Source organism: Anguilla anguilla, chromosome 13 (genome assembly GCF_013347855.1).
Source record: "Anguilla anguilla isolate fAngAng1 chromosome 13, fAngAng1.pri, whole genome shotgun sequence".
Lineage (NCBI taxonomy): Eukaryota > Metazoa > Chordata > Actinopteri > Anguilliformes > Anguillidae > Anguilla > Anguilla anguilla.
In genome coordinates, this window is record NC_049213.1 from 7402910 (window position 1) to 7429246 (window position 26337).

A 26337-nucleotide genomic window follows, 5' to 3' on the forward strand; every position below is an offset into this window, starting at 1 on the left:
CTGGCATTTTCATAATCCTGTGACTTGAAGTTCAATATTTAGACAGAACTACAGGATGTGCATAAAAAGACTACTGAAAAATGGCTAAGAAATAAAATCAGTGAGTTATTGACACCTCACAATGAAATCCATCACAAGTCATTCACAGAAAGTGTCCAAAAACACACATTATTCAGTCCTCTTCATTTGCTCATCCTCTCAACAGATAGCAGAAAGGAACTTAGTCAATCTGAGCTCAGCAATGACTCACAGCCTATTCACCGTCTATCTCCGCAATCCTTTCAGAGATAGTAATATTTAATCCCACGCTGCAATAAGCTCAAATAAACAGCGTCACTCTCAGAAAAGACCCATTGAATCCCTTACTCACTTTGCCATTAGTAAATTACTTTGGGTACACTTTGGACTTTTCGGATGTTATGTACAGTACGGAACATTTTCTGTGTTTTCCTATCTCTGAATGTATTCATATTTCATATTCACTCCAACCAATTACCCGATTGGCAAGTTGAAAGGATAACGCTAAAGGCAACAACCTTCCAAAATATTCACAAAAGCAATGATTTTCTAGGAGATCCGTATTTAAATCCACTCCTTTGTAAAAAGTTAGCTCGCCACATTTAGTCTGGTAGGACATTTGGGACCACAGTGCAGATGTTAGCGATAGCATCGCTCAGATCCTCTGTGTGTAATTGCTATTAGAATTCTCAGCATTCAATCTGTATAACAATCTCCCTATAATAAATAAGAGGGAAAGTTTTGTTGGGACCTGGGTTTTTACGGTTTTTGGTTTGATGAGTTTCGGCTGGCTTCTCTCTGCGAATCTGGCGAAAGATGGATCGTCCGCACGCAGCCCCGCGGCTAGCTCGGAGCGCTGGCTCAGACAAACGACACCAATCACACGCTCGTTAGGGAGGAAACTGGCACTGAAGGAGAGGGTGGCACAGCGCGCCAGGGAGGACGGGGATGCAGGTGACTGAGAGAGGAGAGGGATCTCTCACACAGAGCAGAGGACAGCCTGCCAAGCTCAGTACTCTGATCAGACAACAGCCATCTCTGAAGCCAGACAAACACACCGACAGACAGATACACAGACAGACAGACAGACATACAGACAGAGACACAGACAGATACAAAGACAGACAGACACACAGACTGACACACAGACAGACACAAAAACAGGCAGTCAAACACACACACAGACAGACACAGACTGACACACAGACAGACAGACAGAGACACAGACAGACACAAAGACAGACAGAGATACAGACTGACTAACAGACAGACAGACAAACACACAGGCAAACACAGACAAACAGACAGAGACACAGACTGACTGACAGACAGACAGACAGACAGACAGAGACAGATAGGGGCAGACACAGACCGACAGACAGACAGACGGACAGGGCCAGACACACAGACTGACATAATAAATACATATTTATAAGTCAATTTTAAATATTTAAAAAGGTTTAAGTTTATCCCCTTGGTTCTTCCTTCCATATTAATACACGAGGGCCAGGTCATTTTCACCGCTGAATTAAGTGTAATGGCCCCACAGGTCTAGCATGCATGTCTGAATAAAATTACCATCGAGCAAAAGCAATGTGCTGTGAACTGCCGGGCAGTAAACACCTTTACGTCTTCAGCGCCGGTCGAGTTACAGTATAAATAAGTGAGTAAATAAATAAATAAGTAAACGAATATGGCGGTGTGATCCCGTAAACTGCAGACTGGCCTTCGGACCGTCTCATTTGTCCCGAGGCGCACGGGCGGTGAGCGATCGGCAGGACTCCGACGGTGGCGTCGGTGATGATGATGGCGATGGCGAAGGCGATGATGATGATGACGACAGAGACGAAGACGATGATGATGATATCCGCCAGAGCGGCAGCCGAGCGCGGCGCTAGCCGGCTCGTTCACGCCCTATTAACCGTCGCACGGAGAGAGAGAGAGAGAGGAGAAACCCCCAGGGGGCAGGGGCGAGAGAAACGGGGTGGGGGTGGGTGGGGGGAGGCGGGGCCAGGGGGGCGCGGCGGGCGCTTCTCGCCGGAGCCCCGGGTGCAAATGGGGCGTCGCCACGGATACGGCGCTCCGGAGCACACTAATGCCTCTCTTTATTTTTTTCCGAAGTAGCGGAAGTCGGCTTTATTATTCATTTTTATTTCCACGCAGCAGTCCATAAAACGGAGGGATGAATATTAAACCGAACGAGCCGCGGTTATTTATCGCGCGACTGGCTGAATTGCCTTCCTAGCGCACGCCGGCCAATATCAGCGCGCACCTAGGAGTGGGCGTGCCTCAGATCCAGCCGCAGCACACACACACACACACACACACTTTCCCCCCAAAAGAAAACCTTGCTCGGTAAAACATGAAAAGGAAAGCTTCTATTGGCCGACGGCCCTCAGGTCTAGACGAGCTCTTGACGGATTCGTGCGGCGCTTTAATATTTTACAGCGTTCGTTTTCATTCAGACAAATAGCGCGGCGCGTGGAGATAAACGGTCGGGGAACGCACTCCAGCCTCTGTTATAAATTAGACGGGTGAACGGGCGTGCTGTCGGGCCTCTGAAACGCATCGCCGCGCGGAAGCGGCGGCAGCGGCCCCTCCTTGGTTTCGGTAAAGACGCGACGCCGTCGCCGTAGGTCGGTCGGGCGAAGTCGTTATCGCAGACGCCGGCGAGGCCCGCGGCACGAAGCCTGTTCCATCAGCTAAAAGCTGTCGGGGAACATAACAATGACGATAAATCACATTAACCGCCGAACTGAGGCCAGCCCTACACGGCTTCCAACAGATGAGTCCGCGTTAAGAAAAACACTCAGACACAGAGAAAATGCAGGGGGAGATGTAATGAAAAGCAGCTATGCTCAGATTAGCTCGATTATCGAATGTGATGTTCACTAGAGTGGTCGTCTAGGATAAAGCCAGGGTCTCGCAACGCTTCTCATCCACCGAGTGACTGTTGAAATGTTACACAGTATTTGAGTACTTCCCACCATATTTGTGTACTTCATCAGTGCGTGGTAGATATTAGCATTGCAAACACGCACATAGAGCAATTAAATCAGCTATAAGAATCAAACAGGGACAATGTGGCAACAGTTTTATTCTATTGGTGTTAAAAGTACCTTATCAAGTACTTTTGACACTAATGTTTTGCTGTGTAGCGCCAGAGAGCGCAGGCAGGAGCATTGCATTGTTTTAATTGTGCAACTAACCCTCTATCATTTTCTGAAAGGATTAGCCAAAGTGAGAAGAATTAGAAAAATGTATTTGTTAGGGGAAGAAGCCTACATACCACATGGAGAACATTTTCAAAGGACCTTAACATTAAAACCCGTGTCATCTGGAAAGTACTAGTTTCTGGGCCCACCCTCACTTACTCACTTCTGAAAGTCTTCCGCTCCATACATCTTCAGATTATTTAATGTGGCTGCATCCCTGCCAGACGTGTTCGGAATTTCTGATTGGTGCTCCAGCCCAGGGGGGAGGGGCAACAAAGACATGCCTATCTATGGGCCACACAATATTCAATAGCCACGAACAGGTAGAAATGGTAAAAGTCGCCACAGAGCAAGAACAAATGTTTCACGCAAACACCGTTAATCGATCGAGCGGAAAAACCGAACCGACAGATCAGTCCGTCTCTTTCACAGACGCTCGTGCTGTACTGAAGGCAATCTGCATGCACGACCTAATAAGTCAGGTGTGGGGGAAATTACACAATTAATGCGCATGAGATTGCAGTCATTTGTAACTCACACTAATGTGGATGTCTGAAGGACCCTGTACAATGCTAGTTCAGGCACGGGCATAGTATCTGACGTGAGTATAGTTGATCAACCTTATCAAGGTCCAAGCATTGTGCAGTAAAAACACCAACAGGAAGCTAGGACATGTAGAAAAAAGTACTGAGTATAAATTTTAAAAGGGTATATTGATGTTGTACAATGCCTTTATTAGAAAACAATTTGAGTAGCGTATGCAGTTCTGGGCTCCACACTAGAAAGATACAGAAGCTCTTGAAAAAGTACCAAGAAGGGCAACTAAAATGGAGTCCACACACAGTAGAGCCCAATGCCTACCAGCTCACAGGTCTACTTCTGGCATTTCATTGCCATTACTGCTATCTGTCAAAAACTTATTATCATTATTATTTATAATAAAATCTCAGCTACCAGATGGTTGAAAAATATCAGTTGGTGGCCAATGAAAATGGCAAACAACATTAAACCAAAGTGTTTCTCATTTCAAAGTGTTTCTCCTTCTGTGGACGAACAGGGCAACTTGATTCATTTGGCCTGAAAGATATCCTTCTGCTGACTGCTGCCAACAACAGCTAATCATGCGGCCACTGCGTGAGAAACAAATACCATCTGGGGAAGCATCGGACGCTTGAAAACCAGTAAGCAAACTTTCGCATCGCTGTAAAAGTCAGCGAACGGCAGCGGAGCGATGACGCAGAGCGCGCCGAGTCAGCTAACGCGAGCGCGCGCGCGGAGCTTTCGCCGTTAGCCGCCGCCGCCGGAAGAGCGGTTGTCCCGCACGCGTCTGCAGGCGCCCCGCCATACGGAGCCGCGTATGGCGGGAGAAACCCGCCGAAATCGGGTGGGCGGATTTCCTCGCCTGACGGAATCTGCATTCTCCGGTGTTTGTTACGCTGCTTTCATTTTAAGATTTCGTCAAGCTGGTTAGTATCTCTTCCCACTTGCCTAAGTTCACAGGCAGACTCACATAAAACAAAGAAACGCACACACACACACACACACACACACACACCTTCAGGTCTGCTTGATGGACGAGGATTGCAGTTAACAATGTGATAATTAGCTTTATGTTCTCTCCCAAAGAATAAAAAGATTTAAGAAGAAAAAAGATTTAGTAAACTTTGCATAATAAAGACTGGCAACAGTCCTTTTTATGATCAAAACAGTCAAAAGAATCAGTTCTGTCCGTTCAGGAAAAGGTAGATTGGGACGCTGTCCTTCAAGAGCCTGAGGCACTGCTTATCTGTCCAAGCTACAGGTGCGGGACGGCTTCGCTCTGAATTCAGTCAGCTTCTGTGCTTATCTTTCACTTCAAAATAAATTGAGTGTCAATTTATTTTCGTCACAAAAATAGTTCAGCAAATTGAGCTATTTGCGTACAGCGAACACAGCACCTGTTGTTTGCAAAGACAGGCGTTGATATCGCCGGGTATACTTAATTGTGAAAGTTAAGAACAGATGTTGACTGGATTCAGGTCCATGGTACTAGCAGCAAAAATAGCGCTCTACCAGTGCGAGCTACATTACACAGAAAAACAAAACATCTCGTTTCGTTATGAGCCAACGCCGTTTGTTTTCCGCAAAGGGCTCAGTTTAAAAGCCTTTGGGGTATTCGACTACAAAGGTCAAAAGGGTGCAGGTAGTGATTTATAGAGGCTATTGTAGCGCACCGTCTCGATGCGTTTTAGAGCTTTTTCCATTCCGTTTGACGCGAGGCCCAGCGCTACGCCGGAACAATACGCGAGCGTGATAGTTTCCGTCCGAAAGAGGCAGCTCCGAGTGTAATAGAGTTGCCAACGCTAATTTCAGCTTTCATGGCAGAGCGGGTTCCAGGATATCAGGAATACCGCAATCACAGTCTCGGGCCGTCGAGTTAAACAGTCGCTTCATCCATCATGTTCAAATTCCCTTCAGTTTAGTTCAATTTGGGAAAAAAAAAAATGATGAAGCTGATAAGCATGGTCGTGGACAAAAGAAAGTATGAATAAAAGAGTGAAATTAAAACGGAACCGGGGGGGGAGAGAATCCTTCGGTGGCCCCTATAACTTGTAAACTGACAAGGTTTTATCATTGCTTACCACCGAAATGAGCCTAATGGATTCTCTTTCTAAGGACTAGAGGAGAATATTAATCTGGAGAGACTATATATATATATATATATATATATATTTACACATATAGAGAGAGAAAATGTATCTGAAATCAACAAGCTGGAAGCGATCATAATTAGCTCATTAGTATGCGTAAACAGGCTTTTTGATATGCGCTGGCGTATTACGTCTGAGCAATAGGCTGAAGGAGACGGCTGTTCTGACACCAGAAGTTCTCGCTTGACTTTACCTTTTGCCTGAGCTCTTAAAAAATGTACAAAACGTGTCTGGTCTGCAGTAATACTGGCTTCTGAAAGCCAGCAGCAGTGGAGTGGCATCTTGTCCCATCAGTCATGCCTCTCCTTCATTACCATTTCCTTGTGCCTTTCCTCCATAACTTAAAGTAGGACAAAACAACTTCTGAGAGAAGGGGGCGGGGGAGGGGGTGAAACACACTTCCTGCCCAGAGGAAAACTCGCACAAACCAATTTTGCAATCCAGAATTTTATTCTGAAAACCTGACAGTGTCAGGTCATCCCGCTTACATTTACCGGCATAGTTTGACCTTTGAACCTGACGGGGACGCGAAGAAGCCTCGCATCACTTCCTCGCTTTCGTCAAGGCAACAAACATCGAGGCCTATTTCTCCAGTCAGAGTTTGGAGAGGAGAATGAACGGACGCGCAGGTGTTCTGAAGATCACGGCAGCACTAATCAAATCGACACCCGGCAGCCTAATTCTTGCTGATTAGCAGCAGCAACATCTTCAGTACCTGCCTCTCGTTGCCTTTCGAACTCTTATCGTTTTGAACTTTGCGTGACACGACCCACCCACCGAGAACCTCCTTCCCTCTACCCCTACTTCCAGTACGAGACAAAGAGGTCCACTTAAGTCTGAATTGGTGTCTCTCAGAACCAAGGTGCCAAGCCATAAACAACAAAATTTGTGGCAATAATACTCCGGTAGACTGCCATTATGTTTCCATTTTGACTTCTAAAATGTCTGCTGTCCCTGCCCTTAAGGAAATCAAATTTACTTCAATATATTTTGTGTGTACTGTATATGTGAATTTTTTCAGATGAAATATATTTCACAGCTATATATGCAGTATTTTTAAGTAGCTTGTAATATCAAACAATTTTGCCCATATATTGGAAGGTGTTGCAATACCTTATTCTGTTTTAGATGATGTATTTCATTCTAATAAATTGCAGTATATATTGCGTTTATTTCTGTAGGGGCGCGGAATGTGTGCAAGGCTCCCCTGGCCCTACCTCCTGCCTTTGGGGCCTGAGCGCAAAGCATCATGGGTCATCTTTCAACACAGCTGTAAATATTCACACATCCTCTACATTTCATCGCTCTCCTGCTGATTCTTCACCTCCTCCCAGTCATTTTAATCCTTTAACGTGCATGAGCACAAATTTGTGATTAGAACATTCCAGTGCTAATGTAATAATCACTATTGTTAATTTAGAGCAATCGAATTTAGAATTTCTAAGAAAAAAAAAAACATTCCAAAAAGGGTTAAAAATGGATAAACTGTTGGTTTCAATTCACATTTCTCCTTGTTTCATTGAAGCTTACATGGTAGAAATGTTCAAGTCTAATGCTACTGTAGAAAAATGTTACTAATGGGATATTTACTAAGACTTGCCAACATGGCTGAGTGCTTTCATAATTGAATTCCCTTTTTTTAACTCACAGAAATAATCTATTGAAATAAGATTTTTCCAAGTGCTGAGAGTTTGAGACTTGCAGTGGTAATACAATACATTTCAGGTTGAAATACATTCACAGTTATTTATTGAAATGAACAAATTAACACATTAGGGAAAGAATAATAAAACACAGTGGTCAGTCCAATCTCATTCCAGCCCACTAAAATTCATTTGAACAAAAAGATTTAAAGACTTTTTTTTGACTGAATCTCCTTGGCTTTTAATCAAAAGGTGGTCCATCCAGTTCCTGGGTGAGGTAGTTAGGTGAAACACTTTGGTGAAGCACCTCAAAGTGTTCAATAAACCTTCTGATGGATTGCATATATAACGAGGGCGTCTTCAAAGCACGCAAATGAAAACAGCTGTCCTTCAAAACCACAGACAAATGGTGTTATTGGGTCCCACTGCCATAGACAAGAGTCCAGCCTGTGTCTGAAATGAGCAAATGTTCCCGTGAACTAATTAAAATGGAAATAACTGGCTGACTTAAATGGACCAGAACACAAGTTTGCTGGGGGAGGGGGAGGGGGAGGGGGGGGGTGCAGGGGGCTGAGGTACTCCTTTCATCTGAACAGGACCCCCCGAGAGGCGCGGGATCAAACGTCGAAGCGCACCGGGACCGGCTCCAGCGGACTGAAGGGCCCTCCTCCATCTGATCTCTGGAATTAGCGTCATCGTGCTAAAAGCCCGCCAGATCCCGGTTGGCTGAGAATAGCGTATAACGCGCGGCGAGAGCGAGGGCCGGTCTGAGCGGCTCGACGGCTCGTCCCCCGCGCGTACCCGGCGGTAAAAGCGAGACACGCCCGGCGCGCGCGGTAAAGCGGGGGAATCGGGGTGGGGGGGGGGCAAGGGAGGGGGCTGGTTCGTTAGCACGCGTTCCGAACGCACTTAAGTGCCGTTCTTCAGCTTAATCATCTCCGCGGAACAACAAAAGCTATTTAACCACAAATTAACCCCCCCCCCCCTGTTCACATCGGCCCCTCCGTGAACCCTCCGCTAATTAGCGGCAATCTGTTGATGGCTTTGTGACAAATTGCTTCCGGATCTGACAGACAGAAGGAAGGAACGTGTAAAAAAGAAACAGGAAGAGGAGACGGGGGAGAGCGAGGGAGTCCGGGCCGGCTGGTTTCGGTTTCGGTTTCTGTTACGGCGCTTCCGATCGCGGGGGGGGGGGGGGGGGCTCTGAAGCACCTCCAGCATCTCCCGTTAACTCGCCCCTTCCCTGGGGGCCAATCGCGGGGGGGAGCTGCGGACGACGCAGCGTTAGCTTCGGTATTCCGCAGAGTGCCTGCGCCTCCTCAGACACAAAGACCGGGACAGCCGGCCGGCGAGCCGGTCAACGGAGACAACTCCCACAATACCTCGCAAATTTTCAGCCAAAGGAGAACCACAGATTAAAGAGCACAGCTCCGAAGCTGAAAGAGAAGCCTAGAGTCCCAACCACAGGGCTTTTTTTTTTCAAGATTTTAATATATTTGTATCGATTTTCAAACGGCCGGGATCGAGCCACTGACAGTTTCTTATTGAAAGTGACAGAAACTTGACAGTGCAGCAGATGAGCTATCTGGACCAGCCACCATCAGAGACAAAGCGTTTTCAGATGAAGCTCACTCAACAAATATAGCGGCTGACAATAATTCTCTCAATTTGGCAGACACCACTCTACATGAACTCATAAAAGCACATTGGGTTTGGGTTTTTTTTTTTTTTCAGGAAGCAGAATCCACTTCAAGGACATCTTGGGGAAGTTCAGAGCATGCTGGGACATGGAGTTCTGCCAATATGGCACAAAATCAGGCAATAGAAAGGTACTCAATGACTTCCACCGTTAATAGAATGGTTTCAGAGATTACTCTGACAACAGCCAAGCGCAAATTCCTCCTCCTTTGAGGAGAGTGAAGCTGTGTAGCTCTTTCTGGCTTGGCTGGAACATTGAGCTGTCGATTAGAGGCCCTAACACAAACAGCCCCGCGATATGCTCCAGCAAATTACAGCTGATCTCTCGATGCGCTCCTCCAATTCCCAGGTCGGAGCGTAGCGCATCAATCTCCCCTCCCCTTTACCCCCGCGCACATTCATGAATCTTTCAAGAGTGGGCCCCGTTCCTCCGATTCAAGCCTCGCACAGTCACACGGGTGTGCACACTTTGGATAAGCCGCTGGGTTAGACCTCAATAGCTCCCGCTGCGTTGTGACCATCATGGCTGAGTAACACACAGGATTCCATAGATTTGACCCATATTGTACATGCCATCAAATGTCCAGATGAAATTGCCGTCTCCTCAAGGACACAATCGTTTTTCACCTCACACCTGTACATCTCTCAGGCTAAAACTATGGCTGTGCATCTATCGCTAAGGGTATATCTGTACATCTATCGCTAAGGGTATATCTGTACATCTATCGCTAAGGGTATATCTGTACATATATCACTAAGGGTATATCTGTACATCTATCACTAAGGGTATATCTGTACATCTATCACTAAGGGTATATCAATACATCTGTCGCTAAGGGTATATCTGTACATCTATCACTAATGGTATATCTGTACATCTATCACTAAGGGTATATCAGTACATCTGTTGCTAAGGGTATATCTGTACATCTATTGCTAAGGCTATATCTGTATATCTATCACTAATGGTATATCTACATCTATCGCTAAGGGTATTTCAGTACATCTATCACTAAGGGTATATCTGTACATATGTCGCTAAGGGTATATTTATACATCTATCACAAAGGGTTATAGCAGTATATCTCTCGTTCAAGGCTAAAACAGCCTGCAAATGCACTTAAATATTATCTAATCAAAAGCATGCCACCCAATGCATTTTACACTTATAGGCTAATACTTGTAGTAACTCAAACTAACAGGTTTTAGCTTCCTAATCATCATCAATTATTTTATATATAGACACTTAAATGTTTCATTTAAATTCTTCTCCTTTTTCATCTTTTTCTCATTATTATTATTATTACTATTCCTATAATTAATAATAAATCATAGGCAGTATTTCATTTTATTTCATGTTTGATGCAAAACCCTACTTTCAATGATCGCACTGGAGACTAATCTCTCCCCAGAGAAACAAACAATCTCATCACGAAAATACAAAAAAAGTGTAATTCTCTCCAGCGTCGCTGATGTCTTAAATCTTTGTTTTGAATGGCTTATTTTACAGCTTATATGGGTTCATTATCATAAATTCTGCCCCTCTACCAGACACGTGACGTGACTACACTTCTACGGTCGGAGAGGCCTTGCAGTCCTGACATCTCAACGTTCCTCCAGCGAAACGGCCAGGATCTCACTCATGAACGCGTTTAACCTCATTTCGCATTTTCGCAGATTTTTTTCTGTGAGCAAATGAAAGGTCGTTTCACAACTTGGGCAGAGACCCTCTCTCCTTCGCTAAGCTGAGGTTTAATCGAGCAGCTAGGATAGGCGCGGGGGGCATTAAGTGACGGAGGCGCACAGATAAGCGGACCCCCTGGCTGCAAATCTCCGTCTTCGGGTTTCCCGACACGGAAGAACGGAGGAGCGTGCAGAACGCAGAGCAGGTCCGTGAGCGACAGCTCGTCAAACCGCCGCTTGCCTGGCGACGGCGGGGGATGGCGGGGCGAAAGGTTCGCCGGATATCGCAATTACGACCGAGACCGGTGTTCCTAACGGGCAGAGCGGGAATAATCAAGCTCCCGATTGGCTGGCTCATTGGGAAGGGCGCGTGTGTCAAATCGGTTAGGCTCCAAACGGACCGGCGAACCTCCTCTCCTGCTCTCCGAGTGTGCGGGACGGCAGCGCGTGCGGCTCTCCGCCAGAGCCGCCGCTTTCACCTTTCCGCCTGCTCTCCGTTCGCCACGCGGTTTCGTTTCGTTTGTTTTGTTTTGGGTTTTTTTTTTTTTCCAGTTTACGCTCCTACGTAAGATGCACAGGCCCCGATCCACTCTCGCCAACTTAAACCTACGTTGGTTTCAGTTTTTGTTTTCCTTTTTGTCGCGCGTTCCCACTCGTTCCTGGAGTTCGAAGTGCTTTCGCGTTCTCCGCCGCCGTTCCTCCACATCCTTTCTCCTGGTCAGCGCCAACACCGCCTGAGATCCACGCCTCCCTCCCCCGTATTCGTTTTTAATCTCCGCAATGCCAGCAAAGCCTCACTTTGCAACTGAAAAGCAACTGTTTGTGCGCCTTTTGTGACAAACACCAGAAAACGTTGGCATTAGAGGAAGATAATCCCAGGCTCTCGAAAACTCAAGCTGCGACTATAAATGACTGGATTACTCTTAAACACCACTGATATGTGGAATGGGGGGATTCTCTTTGTGTTTTACAGTGGATGTGCAATTAATTTTGGCCCGATGCTTACGAGGAAATGAAGATGGTAATAATCTCTGTTATTTCTGCTTTCCGCAGCAATCTGTACAGATAAGAGCACGGCTGCCAGTGTCCTCACAAATAACACACAAACAGTCTGAATTACACAGTACAGCTCAGCTCAGCTGGACAATGTTCTGACAAAAGAACCCAGCTTTACCAATTTACTTCCACACTCACGCACGCATGCACACACACTCACAGACACGCACACACACTCACTCACTCACTCACACGTTCACTCACACACTCACATTCTCACACACACACTCAGACACTCTCACACACATATTCACACAGACCCCTTCACTCTCTGTCTCACACACACTCTTATCCCTCTGTCTCCTCATTCCATTTTACAGAGAGCAGGTTCCTTTTAAAAGGCAGGAGTTTTTTTTTTTTCTTCTTCATTTGAGTGACACTATCCCACGGCTTGTCTGCTACTAGATTAAAATATCAGGGCGGCCCACATGACAAAATAAATACGGCCTCCCTGCCTAGAGCAAAAAAAAAAAAAAAAAAATCAGTCCAGGAAAATAAATAATCTCCCGGCTGACAGTGTGTGTGGGCTGTCTCCTCCAACCTGAGGAAGTTGATGAGGGCTCGGCAAGATTGACAGCGAATCGGCCTTGGCTTAGCCGTCAGCGCCACGCTCGGTGAATACCAAGTGCCTCTTCTGGCACGGGGGCGAACCTCGGGCACGGCGACAGCTCCGAAACGCACGAGCGAGCGAACGGCCGACCGACCGACCGGGGGGGGGGGAGGCTGTAGCGCTAACGGCGGATAGCGAGGGCCGCGCTCCGCGTCGCCGTTCCCTTCTGACCTTTAAAAAGAACTTCCGATCGTCAGGCAAATTGGAGCCGAGCTCGTCTCTCTCTCTCTCTCTCTCTCTCTCTCTCTCTCTCTCTCTCTGTCGCTTTTTTTACGAAGACGCGAGAAGACGGAGGCTCGTTCCAAAGCTCGCCGACGCGTTTGAGATACGAACCAACGAGGCCCCGCCATCAAAATCGCCGGTAAACGGGTTATTGAGCCCGCAGACGCGACACGACACGGTCCTCCAAGCCCCCCTGCTTTTAATGAGCCACTTTACGGCGGCGCGGGAAAGTTTCCACCCGGAGGAGCGTGGCATTTAAGCCCCCGGGCTGCCGGTGAGACCACAGGGCCCGGAAGCGCCGGGGTTCAAAGACAGAGAAGGAAGCGCAGAACGAGAGGGAGAGAGGCCAGCTCACCTCTACCCTTCCAGCCACAGAAATGTAATTAACCGCGCACGGCTTCTGGATTGCATGCTCTCTCTGTCTCCCTCTCTCTCTCACTCCCCCTCTCTCTGTGTCTCTCCATCGCTCTCTTTCTCTCTCAGACACACACAAACGCACACACTCACAGGTGTGTGTGTGTGTGTGTCTCTCTCTCTTTCACACATACAAACACACACACACACACACACTCACACTCATGGGTGTGTGTGTCTCTCTGTCTCTCTTTCTCTCCCTCTCTTACACACACACACAGAAAGTCTCTCTCTTTCTCTCTCTCTCTTACACCCACAGAAGGTCTCTTTCTCTCTCCCTCTCTCACAGACACACACAAACACACACACTCACAAGAGGTGTGTGTCTCTCTCATCTGTCTCTGTCACTATCTTTCTCTCTCTCTTACACACACACACACACACACACACACACAGAAGGTCTCTTTCTCTCTGTCTCTCTCTCTCTTAGACACACAGACACACACCAGTGAAGCGGCTAACGTGGTGTAGCCTAAATTAGCCCAGCTGCTTTCAGTAATGGGGATGGGAGGGTCAGAAGGGGCGAGAGCATCACTCTCCCGGCTCTGACACGCTCGGACACAACAGCAAGCCCAGTCCCCAAAAATATCCCTAACTGCTTCCATTTTTATTTCTGTACTGAGCTCGCTCGCCAAGTTCACTTCACATAAACTGAACTCCACAAGTGAAAATAATCAAATGCATAATGTATTCTACATTACTCTGAAAGGCTGAGATCATGTTCGCCCGAGGTATACTCCAATACATATTATGCAGAAAATACCAGTTTATTTTAAAAGGATTTATAAAAGGCATTCAGCCCCGAAGTCTTTGGTTATTCCATTTCAGTTTTCACTGAAGTATTTAAATACCGTTATTATGTCTTATTTCATATTTTAAAAGGAATGGCATTGCACAGAGATGTTGCACCATAAACCACTGCAACATACATATATAATGTTGGAATTATAATAAAAGTTGAAAAAAGAAAAAGGGGGGAAGAAATATAAATATTTTTGTTCACCATATCACAGCAGAACGATACAGTCACTCCTCTGATCTCAAACTAATCACTCTACGATCAGAGTGCTTTGCATTAAAGAAAAACCGCTGCGTCCAGTCTGATTGCAGCTCATCAAAGGATGGTAAAGACATCTGCGCATGAACTCACGGGGTTATTATTTGACACAGTAACACAACACGGTTCCACGGTCTACAGTATGCTATGTTGTAAGTTGTAACAACCTTATTACTCTATAGCACAATTCCGGCCTTCTCGTATCTCTCGCTGTGCGTAAAAAGGCGCAAAGGACTGATTTGGTCCCACCGCCATGGCATAGTTGGAAATTAGGGGAAAACTGCGTTGATTGAACTGGGTTTTATATCGCTGTGCAAGTTCATACTGGTTTCAAATGGGTTGGGTTAACCCACTTCTGTGGAGTGTCAAGACCGCAGGCCATAACCAACAGAGAGTATTGACAAATCCACACGCATTTACAGCGTTATATAAATGCCAATTAATTGCTTCAATAGATAGTTGTCCATTCACTGTAGTCTGCTGTGGCGCACATTATTGATTGATGAAGAACATGCCAAGCCCGCAGCAGCAAATCAATTTTCGTCATTTGTTACTGTAAACTGTTCAAACTGTAATATAAATCATCTGTAAACACTATAGCCGTATATTTTAGTGTTTGAGCATTAATGCACAAACGATAAGATTTTTTAAAAAGCAAATATAACCTAATATTGTAACAATGAAAGTTTCCAAAGCAATGAAATTGAACTGGTATTGAGACATGCTTTCTTAGCCTGTAGCTATCAGACGCTGAATTGATCTGACTTTAAATGTATATTTATTCATTTATTCTTCGTATACACTGAATTGCCTAAATAAGGTCCCAAAAATAACGCAAAATGTGATTATTTGTGATTAATAATGGCCAACATGTGCTAGAAGTATTAACTAAAATATTGACATCTTCCAAACTCGATTATATTCCTTGTTACCCGTTTTAAATAATAAACACTTTCATAGGCGCGCACTTTCTTAGGAAACACGCTGGGTTGTCAAAAGACAAAACAGTGATGTACCTTTGGAATGCCTTTCTGAAAATGAATGAGCGTACCCAGAGTACCACCTACTGGCGGAAAGAATCAGTACCTATAACTGCTACACTGCCTCTGCGCGAATATCCGCGTACGGACTGAACATTACGGCATACGGGAGAAGAGTTATACTGATGATGTTACTAAAATTCAACCGTGAAAAGTTAATTCAGAGGAAAAACGACGTTTTCTTTTTTCCAAAAACAAACAAAAAAAATGCAAAAGCTTTTATATAAGCTAGTCCGTTATACATACATGAACAATACAATTGGTAGTCTAAAAGTTCTATCTCTTTTCCGAATTGTCTGTCTTACTGAAAACAGCGACTCAATTAGTAAATCAATGTCCGTATTTATAATTGGTATTGCCAAATTAAATAATATTATTTACAGTTAAAACATCATGTGGAATATCGCCGGGAATGAACACGCATTTAAATGCGTCTTCAACGCTATTTCCAAAATTATCTAAACATCGAGCATCGGAATTCAGAAATCAGCTCAGTGATTGTTTGAAAAATTAATAGCTTGCCTCTTCTCTAAAAACTTTCCATTGGGTTGGCTTAAAAAAAGGGAATTATCTCTACTTCAGAGACACACGCAGGTCCATTTATGCAAGAAATAAATTGAAAACTGTAAAACCGTTTACATGTATCAGAGTCACTTTTTGACACACACGTTACAGTTAAATAGTCTTTGTAAATGTCCAGCAAAATGTTGGCCGCATTTCTGTGAATTGCGGCACCACATTAACCGCATGCCTACTAAAAGCATATAACCAGGCTGTTCTAACAGTAATATAAGCCATTGGCACAACGTTGGCTTTTTCTTAAAGCAGTAACCACTCAAACTCAACGGCAAATATCCACGGGCTTTCTGTGTCATTTAATAATTATTCAGACAGTAAAGTAATTTTTTTCTGTTTGATTGTGTCGGCGTAGGTCTGAGGGACAGCGGGCGGTTTAAGTGATACGCCGTACAAAAATGAACTAGCTGAAGTTTTGGATCACGCATAAACTCATAAACTCTACATAATTTAACCAAACCACATCAGCATTTAGGCTAAATCTCCAGCTCAAGTGACAGTAACTCAAATGGCCACGGAGAACGAAAAGTTTAAATTGTGACGGAAAGTGAGTAAACTGAAAACTTACCTGGAAAAAACTGTCCACGTATTAAGTCCAGAAGCTGAAACAGTAACACAATTACGGCGTAGGTCCTTCTATCCATTCTTACGGTCTATTTCACATGCCCGCCGCCTGTCCGTAGACTCGCTGTTTGTATATTCTGGAAGTATCCGCGCATTTGGTATTGCGGTGTATGAGTATTTAAAGGCAGCCGACAGCTATCCTGATCTGATTGTTTGGCTTCAATTGAGTAGCAGTAACTGATGGAGAGGGAGAGAGGCGAAGAGAGCGAGAGAGAATATACCGAATGCGGCTGTCCCCCGGGTCCTTGCACCTGCCTGTTCTGGCGCGCTCTCAGTGCCTCCGTCTCGCTGTCTCTCTCGTTTATAGTCCACAGTCGAGCTGTGATATGTGTGCAGAGATTCTCCGCGACTGCGGCTGAGGCCCAGGTCGGATCTAGACCGGACGGATTCTGCGCTGAACAGAGCGCAACTGCTTACGAAATTGCGCAAATTACAGTCTCTCCAGCCACCCAAAATTTAACCTAAGCCTAAAGGGTGCACGTGAGGAGAGACGAAAGAATGTACGCGTCTAAATAAATAAGTTTAAAAAATAAAATAAAATAAAATAAATAAATAAATAAATAAATAGGACTCAAACAAACATTGGCCTGACTATTAATTCAAGCAGCGGATCATTTTCTCTTCATTTTGTCTCCAGTCGTTTGTCATATTGATTTTCTGTTTTTAATATTTGATAAGAAAGATTAGGTTGGCCGACTAAATATAAAAAAATATTTTACCTAATTTTTCTTGATCATCGTGTCAAGTACTGTGTAAATTGAGACGAAGCACTTGGAGAAGGAATGAATACGCGAGCGGATTTATAAAATGTTGGAATGTTTACATGTAGTTATTAAGTCAAATGCGCACAACTGCATATCTGTTAAATCAGAATACCCCTCTACGCAATTTGGAATGTGTCGCATTGCATTATTATTATTATTATTATTATTATTATTATTATCATCATCATCATCATTGTGATTATTATTATTGATGTTGTTGTTAGCAGTAGTAGTCGTAGTAGCAATAGTAGTAGTAATAAAACACAGTAAAGTTTTCAGTGTTAATTCAACTCGAAGAGTGCATTAATGTGCTCTACTACAAGTGCAGAGTTAACACTGAACATTTTACCGTGCAGGTGTAGAATTGCTGTTGTGAACAGTATGCTGATTATCGGCATTTGCTGTTAGTATTTTGTACAGGCTGCCAAAACATAATTTCACATGGGAACGATAGGATAACCAATGTTATGGATATAGATCGCTATATGTGCGTAAGTTCACTGAAAATACTCAACTTCTGATTGTTATAGCTGTGATTCCGTCAACAGTCCACAATACGAGTGGCGGCCATAGAGACAGCTTCGTGATCAATTCCTTTTGTAAGGCCTCTTCTCTTCGCTGACAGATTGCAATATTTGCCCTGGAACCTATATTGGCGGAAGAGGTTACGCCCATATATCACAGCGAATTACCACGCCACACTCAGAGCCTTGTGTTTCGGTTGATTAAATAACTTTTCACGTTTTTTTCTTAAGTGGTTTCAACATGCGTAAAAAATAGTTAAAGAATATTCTGCCATTTTCATATTATTGCGAACGGTGCAACCACACACAGCTCTTCCTATTAAGAAGTTACGTATTGCCTGGTGATTGATTCATGGGATTTAACACCCTAGTGGGTATAGAAGAAAGAGTACTAAGACGACTATATTGAAGGGAGTGCGGTATAACACGATTTGTCACCTTAGAACCTGGCCTTGTCATTTGTAGCTTGCAGGTTTGAATCACAGCTGGGCGGAAGTAATTCATAGTGTGGCACAGCATCGGGGGTGGTCACCGTGTCCGGTGCTGAAAGGACGAGACGCACTGAGATGGTTGCGGGTTTCCATCTTTCATTTGCTCCTTGAGTCGGGAAAAGCAAAGAAAATTCTGAAAATAAGCAGCGGGTGGGGACCGTGTGGCGATGGCCGTGTCCTCCCCAGGGTGTAGGATTAGGCCTCAGTATAATCCATCAGCTAGGCACCAGGCGGATGCTGCGTAGATTGAGCCCCCAGCTACCGCCCTGGGGCCGACGCTATCCATGGTCCTGCAGCTCTCCCAGGTGGCCGAAAGAACACCGAGGAATCCTCCGCGCTCGGCCACACCCTTCCTGGTGTCACCATAGCTACAGCCAATGCCAAGCTGTGCCACCATAGCTACAGCCAATGCCAAGCTGTGCCACCATAGCTACAGGCAATGCCAAGCTGTGCCACCATAGCTACAGGCAATGCCAAGCTGTGCCACCATAGCTACAGGCAATGCCTAGCTGCGCCGCAAGAGTGCCAAGTTAAAAGTGAACGGTAGCATTTTATTTGGCAGACACTAATATCCAGTGAAATATGCAATGCTAAAGTGGCATGAACCACCACATACATTACATAAAGCAACAGCAGCAATAATACACAGGTAAAGTGCAGTGGTGATTACAGCATGCAGGGTCCTTAGTTATGGCTAACGGCACACAGTGGCAGGACACAGTGGGCTCTTAATTACTGTGCGGCTACCTTCCCTCTAATGGGGAGGACCTCGTGGTGGGACCGTGAAGGGTGTAGTAAGTGAGAATAGAATTCAATTAGTAATTAACTCCCAAACAAAAACGCGTGTGCACGCATGTTCATACGTTCATTCTGAGGTAGAGAGAGAGAAAGAGAGAGAGGGAGGGAAAGAAAGAGAGAGAGAGAGAGAGAGAGAGAGAGAGGGGGAGAGAAAGAGAGAGAGAGTGAGAAAGAGAGACTTCAGTAATATTTATTATGTTAAAAACACAAAAACAAATCTCCAGCGGTGCATGCTGGATAATATGTAAATTGCAGCCACACAACACTGTGCGAGATATGCAAATTAAGATGATTTACCTAAATGGTGTGTTTTTAAAGGAAAGTGCTTTTGCAGTTGCATTTTCTCCTGGCAGTTGGCATTTTCCCGCGGAGAAGCGAGAGGCAGGTACTTAGAGTGCCTTGGCCGGCAAAGGTGCTGCCCACAATTTGGCTGAGCTCTATAGGTTAGACGCCTCAGGTTGCTAAGGTTGGTGTTGCTATGCTACGGCCAATTGTGTATCACTTCATGGGATTCCAGGCCACAGTTTGCATAGTCCAGATTCTATGTGGGATGCAGGACAAGGTACTGCACTACGCACAACTGCCATAACCAGTCATAAGGCATCATAAGCACTATATACAGTACAAGCATCATCACCAGTCATACTGCATTATAAGCTAAAAAGCAGAATCCTGACTGACTCCATTTAACACATTTGAATCCCTCTTTTAAGGTTTTCAGAACGCATTAATGCTGCCATATCGAATCACTTAATTTTTTACTGTGTGCCTGACTGCACATGCTGTATGTTTTCATTTTAAGAATGTTTGAACCAGGTGAAAATGTACACCTTCACTGATATAAGTAAGCAAGGAGTTTTAAAAAAACAATGTCATATCTGGAAGAGCCTTAGGTGTCACTGGTTCCAGTAGCTGCCCAGAGACAGTAGCCACAGTGTTGAAACATACTGTAATTACGGTTTGAGCAGCTGACAAATGAAGTAGCCTCTGAACTTTCTGGGCCTCTGAGCACAGCCCAGATTGTGAGTCTGTGATTTCTCACTCTGTACCAGGAGAGCACTGTCTGAAATAAAAAATGGCCACAATACAAAAATCATGTCTTGCTTCCTTGATCCATGTACTACTCTGATACTTTTGAATCTGTGTGTCTTTTACAGGTCGTCAAAAGGAGTGTCTACAAAGCAAGGCTGTTGGATCACTCAGAACTGATCTCTCTTGATTATATCATTTCACAGCCAATATCCACAAATAATTTATTTGTCTGGGTTTTATTTTGAAGAGCGAGGGTATGTTAATTTCACTGTAAATCTAACAAAACAGCCGAACCCATGTAATAATCTATACACTGCGCAGGAGAGATCTTTCTTTTGCGAGGCCTTGAGTACATTCCTCTCACATTTTCACTGTGCCTGTATACCCAAGAGTACCTTCAGAGCACAAATTCAGGTTACTGTGTTTTACGGGGACTGGTAATTTATGATTCCATTATTTAGTGATGTAAAAATCGATGCATCATTAAAGCTGAAAGATGCTTCTTTATTGCCTGTTCTCGTGTTTTCGGGCGAGCCCGTGCGATGGCTTCCTCTACTTTCATTCCGCTTTAATTCCTTTTTTTAATTTTAATTTTTTGTGGTTCTGAGGATTGCAATTTCTCTCTCTACGGCTGTAAATTTCATTCATCAGAGTAAAAACTCATTCAAATAGCGAACGGCCCAGTCTCAATGGGGTTCCGGCATATTACAACAACACGCACATACACCAAGGCACTGTATATTACAGAAACACGCACATACACAGTGCTGTTAATTATTCAGAGCTGCAGCAATAGATCAGCCCAGCAAGGTGTGACTCAGAGGGGGCCGAGACCCCCGGCATTAGCTTGAGGTGTGAGGCTAAACAGGCGAGTAACTCCAAAATCGATTGGCTGCAAATCTAGGGCATGACCAGGGGCAGTTTAATCAGGGGCAGGCTGGCAGGACTCCACAGAGCAGGACTCCACAGAGCAGAACTCCACAGAGCAGGAGTCCACAGAGCAGAACTCCACAGAGCAGAACTCCACAGAGCAGGAGCAGAACTCCTCAGAGCAGGACTCCACAGAGCAGGAGTCCACAGAGCAGAACTCCACAGAGCAGGAGTCCACAGAGCAGAACTCCACAGAGCAGAACTCCACAGAGCAGGAGTCCACAGAGCAGAACTCCACAGAGCAGAACTCCACAGAGCAGGACTCCACAGAGCAGGAGCAGAACTCCTCAGAGCAGGAGTCCACAGAGCAGAACTCCACAGAGCAGGCCTCCACAGAGCAGGAGTCCACAGAGCAGAACTCCACAGAGCAGGAGTCCACAGAGCAGAACTCCACAGAGCAGGACTCCACAGAGCAGGGGTCCACAGAGCAGAACTCCACAGAGCAGGAGTCCACAGAGCAGAACTCCACAGAGCAGAACTCCACAGAGCAGGAGTCCACAGAGCAGAACTCCACAGAGCAGGAGTCCACAGAGCAGAACTCCACAGAGCAGAACTCCACAGAGCAGAACTCCACAGAGCAGGAGTCCACAGAGCAGGAGTCCACAGAGCAGAACTCCACAGAGCAGGACTCCACAGAGCAGAACTCCACAGAGCAGGAGTCCACAGAGCAGAACTCCACAGAGCAGAACTCCACAGAGCAGAACTCCACAGAGCAGGACTCCACAGAGCAGGAGTCCACAGAGCAGAACTCCACAGAGCAGGACTCCACAGAGCAGAACTCCACAGAGCAGGAGTCCACAGAGCAGAACTCCACAGAGCAGGAGTCCACAGAGCAGAACTCCACAGAGCAGGACTCCACAGAGCAGGAGTCCACAGAGCAGAACTCCACAGAGCAGAACTCCACAGAGCAGAACTCCACAGAGCAGGAGTCCACAGAGCAGAACTCCACAGAGCAGGCCTCCACAGAGCAGGAGTCCACAGAGCAGAACTCCACAGAGCAGGCCTCCACAGAGCAGGAGTCCACAGAGCAGGTTTCCACAGAGCAGGAGTCCACAGAGCAGAACTCCACAGAGCAGGACTCCACAGAGCAGGAGTCCACAGAACAGAACTCCACAGAGCAGAACTCCACAGAGCAGAACTCCACAGAGCAGAACTCCACAGAGCAGGAGTCCACAGAGCAGAACTCCACAGAGCAGAACTCCACAGAGCAGAACTCCACAGAGCAGAACTCCACAGAGCAGGAGTCCACAGAGCAGAACTCCACAGAGCAGAACTCCACAGAGCAGGAGTCCACAGAGCAGGAGCAGAACTCCTCAGAGCAGGACTCCACAGAGCAGGATCCACAGAGCAGGAGTCCACAGAGCAGAACTCCACAGAGCAGGAGTCCACAGAGCAGGAGTCCACAGAGCAGAACTCCACAGAGCAGAACTCCACAGAGCAGGAGTCCACAGAGCAGAACTCCACAGAGCAGGACTCCACAGAGCAGAACTCCACAGAGCAGGAGTCCACAGAGCAGAACTCCACAGAGCAGAACTCCACAGAGCAGGAGTCCACAGAGCAGAACTCCACAGAGCAGGAGTCCACAGAGCAGAACTCCACAGAGCAGGAGTCCACAGAGCAGAACTCCACAGAGCAGAACTCCACAGAGCAGAACTCCACAGAGCAGAACTCCACAGAGCAGAACTCCACAGAGCAGGAGTCCACAGAGCAGAACTCCACAGAGCAGGACTCCACAGAGCAGGAGTCCACAGAGCAGGAGTCCACAGAGCAGAACTCCACAGAGCAGAAGTCCACAGAGCAGAACTCCACAGAGCAGAACTCCACAGAGCAGAACTCCACAGAGCAGGACTCCACAGAGCAGAACTCCACAGAGCAGAACTCCACAGAGCAGAACTCCACAGAGCAGGAGTCCACAGAGCTGGAGTCCACAGAGCAGAACTCCACAGAGCAGGTCTCCACAGAGCAGAACTCCGTATATAATTTCCGTATCTTTGGAGGATACTGTAGCATTTCTTTCCCGCCGAAAAGAGGCACTTTACTTGATCACAAATCTTATCCGCAGACCACGTATGTTTGCCGATGTGATACAAATGCCATGGACTTCCCAGTCACCAGGTCCGATTATGGGAGATTCTGGAATGCCTTCTGAGAAGGAATTTTCCATGTACGTCAACAAAGCATGAGGGAGCTTCTGCATTCCACCTGCAGAATTCCACACGCCGGAACATTCTATACACTCTCTTCTGGTGACCCTATTATAGGACTTCATGTTGGTGTTTCCAATTTTCCTTAGTTAAATATTAAAGAAATTTTCTGGCCACTGCCCTTAGTTAAATATTAAAGAAGGTATCCAGATCCAACCCCCATTATTTAAGTAGTCTTGGGCTGAGAAGTGAGCAGAGGGGTGATTGTGTTGGTACGGATTTCACATCGTAGGCCGTGGGGTGAGATCTCTGTACACACACAAAAGAAGCGTTATTGTTCTCTTGCCAAAAATGATTTGTGGTGCAAAATAACAATGAAAGCAAAGAACTTCTTGAAAAACGTATCGGCTAACACCTTCTAACTAAACTGCTAGGGGTATGATTGTGAGAATCAAACCCCTTAGGTGAGATTAAAACAGGAGTATGAAAAATGTATTTCTATACCTAAGAAAAACAAAAGAAAAAACTGAAAAATCTGTGGAATTGTTGTTCAGGTGTCTGCACACATACACTGTTAAAATGGGGCTGTGTGGTTCTGCTCTTTCACTCAGTCAGTCAGTCAGTCAGTCAGTCAATCAGTCAGTCCATCCAGCAGAATCCTTCAAAGCTGCATCTGTTACACCCAGCTAGACCTGGACCCAAAACAGCAACTTAATTTTTGTCAAATACCTTTTATTCCTAATAGTTGAAGTATTCAAATCCTTACACCAACAAAAATGCAAATATTTGCTTTGACATTCAAAAGATCTGGTTTCCCAAATGTAAAAAGAGCTGTGGTCCTGGTGGAATTGGGAATGTAACTCTAAAAGAATAACATATCTCTGAGATTTAGGATAAAATAGTTAAAAATATTACCTGCATATATTAGCTCAGGGTGAAACTGTATTATACTATATTAAATCCCAATAACTGTTGAGGCAGTTGTGTTAACCTGATACAGTGTGGTATCAGTTTAAAACAACAGGCACCCACCATGCATATCCAATTAGAAAAGACAAGAGGCAAGATGTCCACCGAAAGATTTATTTTCCTCGACCAGTTTACAAGAACTGCTGTAGTTTCAGTAAGTTATCTAGACATGTAGGACATGTTTGCCTTTGCGTGTGAGAAAGAGAGAGAGAGACAGAGAGAGCGATTGCATGCGTGTGTTTATGTTTATATATGGCTGCATATTTCTTTGTGTGTGAGAGTATATCTGTGCATGAGAGAGTATGTATGTGTTAGTTTACATGTGTCCGTGTGTGCATGTGTACTTGTGTCTGTGTGCACATGTGTACCTGTGCATGTGTGTGTCTGTGCATGTGTGTGAGTGTGTTTTTAACACAGACATTCAGAATGTTCTTACATTTTTATTAGTGGATCATGCATCTTTGTTGTCTTTTTCATGTAAACATAAGGGGCTACTGCCATATTAGTATTAATTGAGTGTCATCTCTCAATGTTCTCTTTTCATTGTTCTTCAAAAGTTTTATGTTGGCTGGGGTTAAGTTATTGTTAGTCTGTATGGTTCTGCAGTCGCACCCTGAACACGGTTTACAGCAAAAGGTAGGCTCTGCTGGAGCATTATTGTCAGAACTGGGCCCTGACAGTAAATAAAAAAAACAAGCAAAAATATTGATCTTCCAAAAAAAAGTACAGATATCAGGAAAAGAGGTTCCAATTTCGTATCTAGGAAACACCACCCTAGAGCACACCCATCTTAGTTCAGCAATCACCATGTGAGCTATGACACGGCCATGACCACTTTCAAAAAAACCAGTGCAAAGAAAAAAACATCCAATAGACACTTCGCAAGTACAGTTGAGCTGAAACTTTCTACGGCATATGACTCAGTATGTGGGGAAAACACCAAATGGTGCAGGCGGAGCAGAGTTACAGCCTTACTGGTGATCTCTGTACGAAAACACTAAAATCATCCCTGAGAGCATTAGGAAATTTAAATCAACAAAGGCCTAATAGCTTAGTCATGAGGATACCCCCTCAGTCAGGTTGCAATGAAGCTGACTAACTTAGTAACACCATTAACACAAAGCACACCGTCTCCGTGCCGCACTAACACATTAACACCACCCACTCCCACAAAGCGCAAGTGATCACCACCGATTTTAAAATATAAACACACACCAGTTTAAAACAGATTATGCGCATTAACAGAAAGCACACAAAATGATACCACAAATACGATACTACTCTCAAAATCATTAACTCTTATCCTGACCAAGTAGAGCATTTTTAAAATGAAAAGTCAGAATATGTGTTCAAATATAAATACATATAAGAGGCGTGAAAATAGAAAATCTGCGTTAGAATAGAAGAGCGCAGGACAGCTAATTCAAACATTAGCGCACCGGCGTTCTGAGTCGCACCGCGGGCTGACTGCTGAGTGTGTAGCAGAAGAGCGAAACGCGGGTCTAAACCGCAGGACTGCGCCGGTTCTGCTGCCCCACGCGGTTTCCCTCTGATGAGGAGAGCCCGTGCGAGTTCTGCGGCGCGTCTAATTCCACAGTCCACATTTACCGCCATTCTGAATGCATTTCCGGCAAATTGAGCCTCCTGAATGGGAATGAGAGCGAGCGAGAAGGTGAATGTGTTTGAGAGAGAGAGGGAGAGAGAGAGAGAGAGAGAGTCCATTTCAGGCCTGCTTCTGATGGCTCAGTAATAGTTTACACTTATAGCGTACTGCAGGGCCCTGAGCGGTTATTTCAATGCAAATAGGAGCGCACAAGAATCACCTTCCCCTCAGGTGGCAAGACATCAGGAAACGGTTCCGTGCTCCTTTTTCCGAAAAAGAGGCGAGTCCCTCGTAGTCATTACTCAGGAAAGGAAGAGCGCCCGGGCGCTAAATGCGCCGCAAACATAGCTCTCCGCTCCTTTCTCAGATTCCCCCTCCTGCCGCGTAACCGGCGGCGACGCTCTCCCCCCCCCCCCTCCCCCCGACAGACACGCTGACAGCCCGAGGCTCTCTCGCGCGCAAAAGCGCCGAGGCGACGGTTGCGCGTCGCCGGAGACGAGAACGACGGCACCCCGCGGCCTTCCCGCAGTCAGCCC

The 26337-nt window shown here is 45.6% G+C and overlaps 1 protein-coding gene across 17 annotated transcripts in view; it reads right to left on the minus strand.

Annotated features, from left to right (window-relative positions):
- The window catches only part of ptprt (protein tyrosine phosphatase receptor type T), a 297385-nt gene extending 280522 nt beyond the window's left edge, over window positions 1-16863 (minus strand). For 15 of the 17 annotated variants that reach the window (XM_035389558.1, XM_035389555.1, XM_035389556.1 and 12 more), the window contains exon 1: window positions 16491-16862. In XM_035389558.1, coding sequence (XP_035245449.1) covers window positions 16491-16566 — 76 coding nt within the window. In that variant the 5' untranslated portion in view covers window positions 16567-16862. Of the gene's footprint in view, window positions 1-16490 lie in introns of all 17 variants that reach the window. The other 2 variants (XM_035389554.1, XM_035389544.1) reach the window with 1 other exon arrangement.
- Between the last annotated feature and the right edge of the window lie 9474 nt (window positions 16864-26337).